Source organism: Solanum tuberosum, unplaced genomic scaffold (genome assembly GCF_000226075.1).
Source record: "Solanum tuberosum cultivar DM 1-3 516 R44 unplaced genomic scaffold, SolTub_3.0 scf00630, whole genome shotgun sequence".
In the NCBI taxonomy this organism is placed as follows: domain Eukaryota; kingdom Viridiplantae; phylum Streptophyta; class Magnoliopsida; order Solanales; family Solanaceae; genus Solanum; species Solanum tuberosum.
Window position 1 is genome coordinate 44,694 of NW_006239566.1, and position 13,526 is coordinate 58,219.

The window sequence follows — 13,526 nt, forward strand, 5'->3', positions numbered from 1 at the left end:
GGCGGGTTGAAAATAGAAAAGCATGCTATGCAGGTGGGGAGGGGCAGGTTGAGAATTTTGTGGGTTTGACAAAACCCGCCCCACACGCGCCTTAAATTACAAAGAAAGGGAAAAGAGGATCCGCCAAAGTGATAAGAAGCTACCTCTCCAAATCCTTAACAAACCTTGAAATCAGAAGAAGGAGAAAGAGATCACACGAGTTCGAGCTCAGAACTACACAAGTGTAAAAGCAAAGGTTGAGTACCAACAACACGGTACCCAACAAGAAACCTAATAAACAAGGCATCTAGCTAGAAATTGAGTACCCCTTACACATCAAACCTCCTCAAACTACAACTTGCACAAAAATCGATCCAACCTAACAGTTCTACAATACACAACTTACAAGGCCTAATATCCACCGTTCAATAATTACAAATCAACAATCAAATAAATCAAGTACATCAATCTCAATGTCAAGTAGATCAATCTCACACAACAAGTACATCAATCACAATTAACAAGCAAGTCACACATAAGCATAAAATGCATCAAGTCACAATAATCAATCTCTAGCCGGAACCATTTCCCATCGGTACAATATCACTAGTCAAAATCATTTTCCATCAGTTTTATATCAAATCACTAGCCGGAACCATTTTCCATGGGATTTATACTACTAGCCAGAACCATTTTCCATCGGTTTTATATCACTAGGCGGAACCATTTTTCATCAATTTTATATCACTAGCCGGAACCATTTATCATCGGCTTTATATCACTCGCCAACAATGACCTCGGCATCATAAACACTTGTCGGAAATGACCTCAACATCAAGTTATCATATGTCCCATCACGGTGTTCAATAATCAGTGCACACAAGCAATATCACACCACACGGTAGAGACAAAAATTCATGCAATTCAAGTCCACATTCATGCTATCATGTATTTCATCAATCAATATATAAGTATTACAACAATACAATTCACATCATCATGTTTATCACATAACCTTTTCAATTTCAACCCCTCTTTTATTCATTAAGATTTACCAAGTGGACAATTAACCCTTCACCTCATTCTCATTACTCCCAATACACAAACAACGAAGGGAATACACAAATTCTACTAGAATACACGGTTTAGGAGATCATTTATCTTAAATCAATCAATAATCACTCCAAGAGTTGAGTTTACCCCTTCCAAATTACTTCTAAAGCCACACGATTTATATACAAGAAAGTATTCACCATCACATTTCGGAAACAACAATACACACATCAATTGCTTAGAAAAATGGGTCAATCAACTCAAAATTCAATTTCAAAAGGAAGGTTTGAGTTCGAAATTTAGTACTTGAAAACATTACTCAAGGCTTTAGGAACTCATTGGGAAAAAATATTTCGAAAAGAGACTCAAAAACAGTTCACAATCTCCATTTTAGCTAAGAACTTGAGTTCTTGAAAAACCTCACCATTTACCAATCAAAATCTCATATTTTGATGTTAAAACCCATAAATAATCAAAAGAAAATGAAGGTTTAGGGTCATGAACGCTTACCCAAATGATTTAGGAGAAGAAAACCTTTCCAAAATCTCCACCAAGGGTTCCCCAAGCTCAAAAAAATAAAAAATAATGGAGCTTATACCCCGATAATGACAGGTCAAAGCCCCTCTCAGATGTCGCCAATTGCGAACCCCGCTAAAAGCTCGGGTCTCACTTAAGCAAAGCGTCCTTCGCTTAAGCGGAGGTCACTTAAGCTACAGGACCTTCGTATAAGCGAGGCCTGCAACATTAGAAACACAGCCAAGTCTCAAAACATCGAAAGGACCCTCGGGATTCGTTCGAAATTTTGTACACACAAATCATATATATGAATCAATCATACTCGTTGACTCAATGGAACTGCTGAAAAACAAATTTGAGGTCTCCTTGACCCGACATCCGTGAAAATCATAAGAAACTAACCCAATGCCTAAAAAGGCTAAAACGGGCTCGAGACCTCTGAAATATCAACTAAGACCTCACCTAGGCCTAAAATCATCCCTCAAATCTAACGGAACTCTCGAAATTTTGATCCGAGCATCCGAACCCCGAATGTTGACCAAAGTCAACTCAAAGGCTAAAAGTCCACAAATTCACAACTTAGGACCTCAAATCCTCAAAAAAACACCGAATCTGAAGTCGAAAAGTCTCATAGATCACATTTCACCTTTCGGGACTAATGGGATCAATGGAATTTCATTCCAACACTCGAAATGATAAAAGACGCCAAAAATCACTTTCTTAATAATTTAGCCTTTCAAACTCAAAATTTACAGAACTCTCAACTTCAAACTCAAACTCCAAAACCAACTTTCAAAACTCAATCATAGAAGATTCGGGGTCAATATCGGGAGGGCAAAACAGTAAATTTCACGGAAAAAAACCAAAAATGACTAATCAGTTCATTACATTATTGTTGAACTCAAAGCTAGTTGGAACCGGTTGTATGAGTCCTCAATAATCAATATCATAAACGAGTTGTTTGTAGATATAACGGTAACCGTAAAATTACATGTCTTGAAAAGATTGTTGAAAATAAAAGAGTCCAACTTTCATGATATAATATTGCAGGATATGTAGCTTTCGAAAAACATTATTATTGACAATGAGGAATAAGTAATAAGGTTGTTCAATATTGTTGGCGTAATGGCGTTAGTTAGGTAGGTTATCATCTAGTGGTAGCTTTCATTATATGATTTAGCAGCCCATATGTTTTTTTTTTGTAGATAATTAAGATCGAGTAACATGGCTTCACATGCATAATATTCAAAGTTATAATATATGTGGCATCGCTATCTTCTACAAAAGGTAACACATCAATTTCTTGTGTTTTAATACATATTATGTGTATACATTTAAAACTCGTGTGCGTAGTGTACATAATTCGGGTACTAAAAAAGTAACGATTTCAGTTAAATCTAACGAACTCGCACAATCTAATTCTAATTTCTTGTTTCTTTTGTTTCTGATTCACCTTGACAAAGGCCCTGAGATGATTTATTTCTTTGGACTGTTAAGGAGTCGTAATGCAGATATTAGTAAGGGATCCCTATTAGTAATGTAATAATTAGCTATGAGGGAATTAGTAATGTACTTCATTCATTTTTGAGGTCACTAGAATCTCCTAACACAAAGTTGAGTTGAAAGCTTTCTTACCGATTAAGTTTTGATATTAGATTCTACTTAAGTCAACTTCAAACAATCATATATCTCAGCACATAATGAATTAGGTGTCTCATGACCTATGAAATTAAAGTTCTATGAGTCATCTTTCCAAAGCCACCAAGTTTTCCTCATTTCAAGTTCGAATTAAAAAGTTATGATCGTTTTATTACCAGAGTCTATCACAACAGAGTTTTCTGAGTTAGTGACCTATGAATCCCTTCTATGGGTTGTAGAAACCTCTATGGGCCATCAGTTGGACCCATATAATGAATTTTTGGGCCTTAAAATTCAATATGAATTCTACGGATTGAATCTATGGTCCATAGAAACTTCTACAAGTCATAGTTTTGAGCCTTAAAATTCAATATGAAATCCACGGATGGGATCTACGGTCTCTAGAGCAAACCACTAACTGTAGATGGCCCCGTGGAAGGTTTTTGTCAGCTTTTTAAGAGGGGTAGTTCAGTCTTTTCACATCCCTTCTAAGTTTGTACCCCAACGATTTTGCACCTAATAAACAAGGTTTTAAACAATATTAATCAACCTTAGTAATCTCATTAACGCTTCCAAGTCTTAGAGCAGGGATCCAAGAAGAGAAAGCTAGGGTTTTCAAGTGTTCTTCTAGTTTTGCCAAGAACTTTGTTCTTCTAGGTATGTAAGGCTATTCATAGTGATGGACTACGTTTTTTCCTCACGACACATCTAAATTCAGTCTGAAAAAAATTAATCTAGGATCATACCCCTGTTTCGAGAATTCTTGATATGAGTTATGCTATCGATTCTGAGTTCAAAATTCTTGATTATGAGTTTCTATATACTATGCATTGAGATCTTGGAGTTGTTGTTCATGTTTATATTCCACATGATCCTGATTTACTGAGTTTTCATTAAGAATCTTTTGATCAAACATTTTTCCTTAAATTGATTTTGAGAAGTTAAAAGTGAGTTTAAGAGTAAAGTTTAAAGTATAATTTTTTAGTAGTGTTTAAGGGAACTAAATAATTCTCAAATGTATCATTTAATTTTACATGGAGAAAGAGAGCACTAATTTCATAAAAGAATAAAAGTTTTTCAGACAAGTTATTACAAAGCAATTACCTCTTCAAGAGGCTCTTTTGAGAACATATCTCAATCCAGAGAGAGTATTTTTACTTGAGCATTGAGTTATATATTTTGGAACCAGTATTTATCATCTATATGGAAAAGAGTTCAGACAACTCACATTTTCCATAAACCATGTAGCTAGCGTGGGTTAGGATCACACCGACTTTCGGACAACTCTTCACTGCCTTTGAGTTGGCCTTTATAGTGGATCCATGAGTTGAGTTTGTTCTATACCCTTGCAAGGTATAAGGCATCTTGGGCGAGACGTTATATTATCCCGAGGCTCATAGTGATGGTTCGATTTGAGAAACTCCCTAGTAAAGTAAAGAGTACTTTTATTTTAGTTCTATTATACTTTTACATACGGTTCAGCGAGTTATCATATATTTACTTGTGAAGTTTTAAATGATCTTATCTCTATTTATGCTATGCATTTAGTTGAGAATTATTTCAGTCTCTTCAGTTCAGTTCAGTTCAGTTCAATTATTTCTCTTCAGCTATATTACATACTAGTACGTTCAATGTACTGATATCATTCGACCTGCATCTTTTTATGATGCAAATACAGGTGTTCAAGATCATCAACATGCGCTTCATTGAGATCACTTAGCACTCCTTGACAACTTTTATTGAGCCCTCCTTGCATTCTGGGGGACTCCATTTTTATTTTTCAGTTTAGTAGTATTGAGGTGTCTTACATCTTGTCCCAACATCCATGTTGAACTATAGAGGCTTCAAAGATAGATAATGTTGAGGGTTCTTTCAGTATTTCCTTTTCAAACTGTTTTTGCAAATAATTATTGTTTACAGATCATTTTGAGATAGTTTGAGTTGAGAAGTTTTGAGACTATTAATTTAAATTCTGTTTTAAAAGCTTCTATCCGCTTGAGTCAGTCTCCCGCTAAGTAGTCAGTCAGATCAAGGGTTCGCTTAGGGACCAACAATAATTCTCGAGTGTCAGCCACGTCCAGGGTGTATGCTCGAGGCATGACATCATCGCGTATAATTTTATATATGAATAACTTACCTCTTAACCCGCACAAAATATATTTATTTGTTATATAACGTTTAATATCAGCATAACTCACCTTCAAACTAGACAACAACGTCCTCGAGAGAATTAACACATAAGAAACTCCATAAGAATGTATGAACTAGAGGTGTGTATTGGTTGGTTAAGTATGGTTTCATGTATTATCAGTTCAGTTTATCGCTTTTCAGCTTTTAAATGCACTAAGTCAATAACCAAACCAATAAGATATTTTTTTTTATCGATTTTTGGTTTATTAATTTTGGTCCTTAATAATTCGATTTTTGGTTTAACCAATAATAAAGTGCTTATAAAACAAATATATGACTTCTCCAATAATTTGACACGACAAGACAAATAATGTAACTTTACAGAACGTTCGTAAAATAGAAACAGTAATAACTAACATGAAAAGAACTATACAAGTGCAACATAAAGATAAATTAAGAGGAATATGATTCTTACTTTTAAGTTTTGACATATTATATAATGTGTGTTGTATCATGTATGAACTCAAAGTCATTGTGAAGTGTAAAATACGAAGGCTAAAGGACAAAAGATAGTAACCATTAATGCTAAAGTTGCACATCCCTATTTGCAGCTCTGTGGGAAAGCATGAATTGTTCATATATAACTTGTCATCAAAGCTGAAGACATATTTCATTTGGTACTCATTTTAATCTCAGATTTCATGTCTAGTGTTTTTTTGCAGGTCTTTTATCATTTGTCAGCTAGCTTTATGTTGTTGCAGATAACTTCTTGACAGGGTCAAATGTAGTGGTGACAAAACTAATTCATGAGAAATATGATTCGTCAAATTCGCCTATTTATTCACTCAATCTATCATGATCGATTCAAATTTAATTTATCTGAAATAGAATTGCTTTGGGCTATAAAAAAATTTATAAAAATATTGAAATAACTTTTTATTTGATATATTATATTTAGTTATACTTATAATAATAAGAAAATTTTATTTATTTTATTTGGCGTTTAAATGATTTATAAGAAAATTTAAAATTGGTTAAGAGTACTTGGATGATCAATTAGATTATAACTCTTTATTTAGTTTATCTTAACCCAATTATCTTTATCTAATTAAATTTTAAAATAAAAATAATAACTCATTTATTGATTCAGTTATTTCAAACTTTTCATTTGCCACCATTATTCACATGCAAGGTTTATATGTGGAGACATGCCATTGTCAATTTACTCCATAAAAAAAAAAAAAAAAACTCCAAAAAAATTCCAAGAGAATCAAAAGGGGAACAAAAAAGAGAAGATAGTGAGTATTATTTTTTTAAAAATATTTACATGTTTTTTTTTAATTTTAAAATCTCTTTAACTGATAAAAAGATGGAAAGTAATTTATTTATTTTTTCTTCTTAATGCTATTTTCAATTAAAATAGTACATGAGGTTACTCTAGTTTAATTGATGCTATTTTTCAATTAAAATAGTACATGAGGTTACTCTGGTTTAATTGATAAAAATGAGCTTAACAAAAAACTAACTATTTCAATTTTTTTATTAGTTAAAGGATTTTTTTTTAAAAAAACATGGAAATAATTTTTTAAAAATAATATTTTTATAATTAGATTCAAAATATGTGAGGGCCTCTTCTAAAGGCACAAGAAATAGACCACTCACCATCCCCCCACCCCCCAATGTCCAACCCCTGTCTGTATTTTCTTTTTGCTCTTCTTATTCTATTGAATAAGTTGTCTTTTAAATTAAAAAATATTTATATAACTTCTTTTATTTCACTTTGTTTTGATTTGACATAGTTTAACAAAGGAAAAAAAACGTGTACAATGTCTTACGATTTTAAATATGACATAATATTTATATGACTATAAAACTTTACTACTAAGATAATGTGTTTTTTCAAGATATCAAAATCGATGGACCACGAACATCATCCTATTTTATTAAAAAAACAATGAATTTTGCATAAATTACGTGAAAACTATGAATAATCCTCATTTTATAGCATTTGCATAGCTACAAAAGTTTTTCATCATAAAAATATAAAATATATCATTTTATTTAAAATGTCAAACAAAGTGAAACGGAGATATCTAGTACTTCTCATGCTAAATTATTTTTGTGTAGGGAATGTGTAATGACAAGTCCGAAACCAAAAGGGCAATACAATTTTTTGAAAATTCCAAAAGGACAATAAATTTTAACGCTGTTAAAATTAGAGTTTCCACAGCAAAGCGCAGAAACCCATGAGCCTTACAAGGCGCAACAACTTTTAACCTTGTAAGGCTCAGCCGCCTTGAGCCTTACAAGGCGCAACAACTTTTAACCTTGTAAGGCTCAGCCGCCTTGAGCCTTACAAGGCGCAACAACTTTTAACCTTGTAAGGCTCAGCCGCCTTGAGCCTTACAAGGCGCAACAACTTTTAACCTTGTAAGGCTCAGCCGCCTTGAGCCTTACAAGGCGCAAGGTTGTCAGCGTCTTGCAGGTGATTTATAAAAATAAAAAAAAATTGGTTTCTCCCTCAGATCTGCAATTAATATATATTTAGTTGTTCATCAATATTAGATCCCCAACTTATAAACCAATATCAACATGTTTCCTTTTTTTGTTTTTGGACAATGGTGGTCTCCCCCGCCGGCTTGCAGACTATTCCTCCTCCAATGTTTTTCCGATATAACAATAAGTTTTTTTCTTATTTTAAAACCATCATTGAAAAGATCACTATCTATTGAAGTGCAACTTTTTTCTTAGTGCACATTAAAGCTCCAATGGTTGCCACATTTCCAATTTCTCATTACAATTTTTTCCTCAAACAACACATTAATAACAATATTATTAGCTATAACATGAAATTCGTCACTAATTATTTACTTTTAGTGACAAAAATTATATTTAGCGTCAGATCTATATTGGACACAATAATAATAACTACAAGGAATGGCTCAACTATTAGTTTTCAATTCAAATGTATCTCTCTTACCCAAAACATGACTTACGTCTAATTTCCAGACTCAAATATTAGTTTTGAATTCAATGATGGTTTTAAAATAAGAAAAAAACTTATTGTTATATCGGAAAAACATTGGAGGTGGAATAGTCTGCAAGTTGGCGGGGGACACCACCATTGTCCAAAAACGAAAAAAAAGGAATCATGTTGATATTGGTTTATAAGTTGGGGATCTAATATTGATGGACAACTAAATATATATTAATTGCAGATCTGAGGGAGAAACCAATTTTTTTTTTATTATTATTTTTTATAAATCACTTGCAAGGCGCTGACAGCCTTGAGCCTTGTAGGGCTCAAGGCGGCTGAGCCTTACAAGGCTAAAAGTTGTTGTGCCTTGCAAAGCTCATGGGTTTTCGCGCCTTGCGGCGGAAATTTTAATTTTAACAGCGTTAAAATTTGTTTCCCTTTTGATTTGATAAATAATTTAGTTGCCCTTTTGGAATTTTCGAAAAAATTTATTGCCCTTTTGATTCCAGACTCGTGTAATGACAGTCTAGAATACTATATCTTTTCATTAATATTATAGTGCAACCTGAAGCAGATCTAACAAAGAAAAGTTTGAATATTTAGGCATAATTGACATGCTCAAGAAGGCTTTACACACTACTGACAAAAATATCTTTTAACGACAATAAATATGCATATCAATAAAGAGTGTTAAAGCTTTTATCAACATTAGCTAGTTGTTATTAAATTAAATGTTGTTATACACTTTAGGGACATTTACAAGGAGTGTTAATTATGTCTAAAAAATAAATTTAACGGCAATTAAACTATTATTGTTAATTAATTACCGTTAAAGATTATTTTTGGTATAATATCTTCATAGTAGTCACAGCCAAAGGCGGGGCCAAGATCAAAAGTTTAGGAATTTCAAATTTAGGACAAAAAAGGAAAATATTGTAAAACATGCTTCCTTTAAAAAAAAAGGAATATTTTGTTGATAGTGAGATTCAAATCTACAACATTAGTGTGGAAAGCATTTCCATGACTTCTTTCTTGCCACTGAGTCATCAATCAATATTGTTAGGGATTCACAAGTTAACATACATATATATTTATTCAATTTTTTAGTACAAATACAAGATCTACGAAAAAGCGATTGAATTCGACTGAATCCATGAACCCCACCTAGCTCCACCCGTGATCACAGCCTATTCAGCAGTTGACATGTTCTCCTTATCTAGTGATTAATTGGCCACAAAAGAAAAAAATAAAATTGGACCACTTTCACCTGCATGTGATTCAGCCAAGAGCCTAACACACCACCCCTATTAATATACCTTGGCACAAACGCATATTTTTGAACTTATCTCATGACTTCCTTATATGGTTAACAACACTTGGATCTCCTAGACTCTACAAACAAAAACGTGAGTTATAAGTTGTCCAACATTTTGTGGCCCAAATACCTCAAGACCCCGGGGTATTGGTGAGTCATGGGTCAGACATGTGAAAATCGTAGTTCATGACCTAAAAAGTTCATGTACTAAAGTTCCCAAGCATAGATGACAGAGCACGCTCACAAACATGTAACCAATCATAAAGAAGGGTATTGTGCTTTCCCATTACATGAGTTTGTTCAGTGTACATGCTAGTATATATTTTCGAGCATTATATAAGTAGAATATGTATACACTCCTATAATCGATATTGATGACAGCAACAATATTTTATTATTTTTTCAATAAATAAGAAGCCAATACTATAGACATATATTAGTTAGTACAGTAAAGTACGTACTATTTTGTTACAAGACAATTAAACAAGGCTGGTCAGGCATAGCAAATTATTATGTGGTACAAAAAAAATAGAGAGAACATGCAAAATCAGGGCAGCCCACCTGCTGGGAGGAGGAAAAGATATTCTCCACATATGAGCAGGAAAATATATTGTCTAGGTTTCCGTGCCCACCTGTGTCCTTCCTACGTACAATCACTACTAAAAATAACGAAAGATCGATCCTGTCTGTCGAAAAAAAATCTTACCTTATCAACTTAAATATGCCTTCCCTGCGACAACTTATTTCCATTATGCCAGAACTTTGAGGCAAAAACTTGCTGCCCATTGCTATGAATCATCAAGACCAAGTACATTTTAATTTAAATGATGTAGTACTACGTATTGACCCACCTAATTAGTAATAAGGTGATAGAATACGTATTTGACACGCATCACCATTTTTTCAATTTTAATTCGAGCCGCCTAACTATCAACAAATGTCAATATGGTCGGTCGCCCCCTAGCCAATGGCCCAACTGAATACAACTTAGGTGGTACCCGCTATGTTACTACTCATTTATTTTTATAACTTGCCCAAATGATTGGACGCAATTAAAGATTGAATCACTGATTTTTATATAATCACTCAGGTTTATGATAGAGAGGTAAGTATTTTTTTTATTGTTAATTAAAAATCTTGAATTCGAATTCTCTTAGGTAAAAAGTCACTTTTTATTAAAAAAAAACGTTTTACCATCTAATGTAGAACGTCATGAAAAAAAATTGATAAATTATCCCAGCAATCCAATCATCAAATAAATTTCAGATTCAAGAAGAAAAGAAGAACAAGTATGCTATCGAGGTTTGTGGATAATTTGAGAAATAATTTGTAGAAATTACTATAAATAAGTTGAGACGAAAGGAAATACTTACTATTTTAAAAGTTCAAGGCAATTAAATGAACTAGTCAAACATCTTTCTTAATTAATATTTCTTTAAGAAGCATATAAATAAGAAAAATATGATATATATTTTGAAATGGAGAAAGTAATAAAAAGATTCTATGACAAAGTATAAAGAGTTTGAACAGGCAATAGCAAACCATATAGTAGTAGTAATTAGTTGTGTGAATTAAGTAACAGTTTTAGGGGGCTATTGTGCCTTCAAATTTTCCATATGATAATCCAAAAGCATGACAAATTATTCCATTTAATTTCAAATCAATACAAAATCGATTCTACATTTAATTTATCTTATTATATATTAAACTTAATCTTACTTTTTAAAAATAAAAAAATGAAGAAAGATGTTATTGCCTTTTTGTTAATTACACTGTTTGCATGTGCACCTTTGTCCCCATTACAATCAAACTTTGTCTTCAACTAACAGCTCTAGGAGATAATTTGTGTTTTTTAATACAAAATCTAGTGATTGGAAATTGGAATGTTTAGGCATATACCAATTCTGGTCCTACAACCATGTGCTACAAGAGAATGTGTTTTCACTATTGCAGGTTTTTATTTTTATCACTAATTGAGATTAGTGATGACGGAGCCAAAAATAAATTTCAAATATTATAGGTCGAGAAATACATCAATATACCTATTTGTACTCACAATCTTATAAAAAAGGATCATATTTTTTGTTTGTTTACAATTAAAGTATATTTTTATACTTGAGAAAATTTATTGCAATTATATATGTTTCAAGTCTTAATTAGTGATTTTGAGTTTCGAATACGGAGAACATAGAAACTCTTATTAGAAGAAAGTATTTTCTCCCCTTAAATGAATTATAGATAACGTGAATTTGAATTAATCAGCAAATACTGAATACATGGTTATAGGAAAACAGAAAATTAAACGAGCAAACTTTCTCTAAACTTTCTCCAAATTGTTTGAGAAGTGGAGTTTAATTTATTCAAACAAAAATCCTTAATTTTTTTATTCATTATTCTTTTTAAAGTAAAATAAGATTTTATTTTTTTTACTGAGTTCATGAATTGATTATTCTCATTGTCTGAACTTGTCCACTTGGTCCAACTAATAATTCAGAGAAGTTCACAATTCATTCGTCATTGTTTATCTTGATTATTAATTAATTAATTAATTTGAACACTCAATTATCCACTCATATATTATAACAAAAACAAAGGTGAGTACTGGTTTTAGTCAATTTTGAGCAGGTCATCTGTTTTTCTTTTATTTATTAATAATCTTTTTAATTTTTTTGGTCAACCAAACAAAGACACCAAGAGGTGATCGAACTCTTCTTGACATTCAACAAGATTCACAAAATCCTTTCACAAAGATAACATAAATCTTAAGGAAGTCCAAATCATCCTAATTCGAAAAATACACTATTAAAGACCTTCGAATGACAGAAAATATTTAGAAAGAACAATCAAGAAAAAAAATAGATTTATACTCACAATCCTCATGAATAATTTTATTTTTTTGTAATTGCAATATATTTTCCATATTTGAGAAAATGTTGCAAACAATAATTTTTTAGGTTGGGAATTACTTCTTGGAAAAAGCAATAAAAATAAAAATAAAAAACAATGAAAGAAATATTTTTGGAATTTAATTGATTCTCATAAACAAGAATTTTCGACGGGTATAAACATTCAACACCACAGACGAAAACAATAAGAGTGCATGAAAACCAATATACAAAATTTCTAGTATTCACAATTATTTTATTTTTTTTAGCAAATCCACTTTGATTTGCTAGATCTCCTCTCCCCTTCTTGAATTCCGTGCATAGCGAGATATTTAGTGCACCGACTGATCGATCAAAAGTTAGAAATAAGAGAGCAGAAATCATGTTCATGACAAGGAATAGTAATTCCCAAATCATGATTAAATCCAAACTCTTCTTCAGCCCTTTGAAGCAAACTTTGAAATTCAGGATGAGTCAACCAAGAAATTGGAATAATATATCTACTCCTATTTTCTCCCACATATACCACAAAATGTCCTTTTGGGACATCATTTGGTAGCCCATTTTCATTTTTTCCAAAGCTAGAACATTTTTTCAAGATTTGTTTAAGAGTTGCTGTTTGAGTTGCTTTCTTTAGAGCCATAGTAGAATAGTTTAATTTATGTGTTGGCAAAGAATTAGAAAGATAGAGGTGTATTTATTGGAAGAACAAAGGCATGTGGGCTATGGATGTTTTGTGTGGGTGGTAACTTGAAATAGACCACTCACCCCTCTTCTAGCCTCAAAAGTCCAACTTTAATATTTTTATTTTTATTTTTATTTTATGCGTATTAAATTACATTATTGAATCATATGCTAAACTTTTATTATATATTTAAAAGAAATGAAAATTAGATTATTAGCTTATGTGGTTTTGACCATATACTTTTATATAAGTTCTTGTAATACAAATAAGATTTTCATGGCACAAATGGAGTAGTTAATATTGACTAATATGCATGTAATCTCTTGAAGGTAGGGGGGGGGGGGGAGG

The 13,526-nt window shown here is 32.2% G+C and overlaps 1 protein-coding gene across 1 annotated transcript; it reads right to left on the reverse strand.

Annotated features, from left to right (window-relative positions):
- Positions 1 to 12,605: 12,605 nt before the first annotated feature.
- LOC102578418 (auxin-induced protein 15A-like) lies at positions 12,606 to 13,219 on the reverse strand. The gene has a single exon (XM_006366503.2). It carries the CDS (start codon positions 13,134 to 13,136, stop codon positions 12,846 to 12,848), a length of 291 nt encoding a protein of 96 aa, XP_006366565.1. The 5' UTR covers positions 13,137 to 13,219; the 3' UTR covers positions 12,606 to 12,845.
- Positions 13,220 to 13,526: the final 307 nt, after the last annotated feature.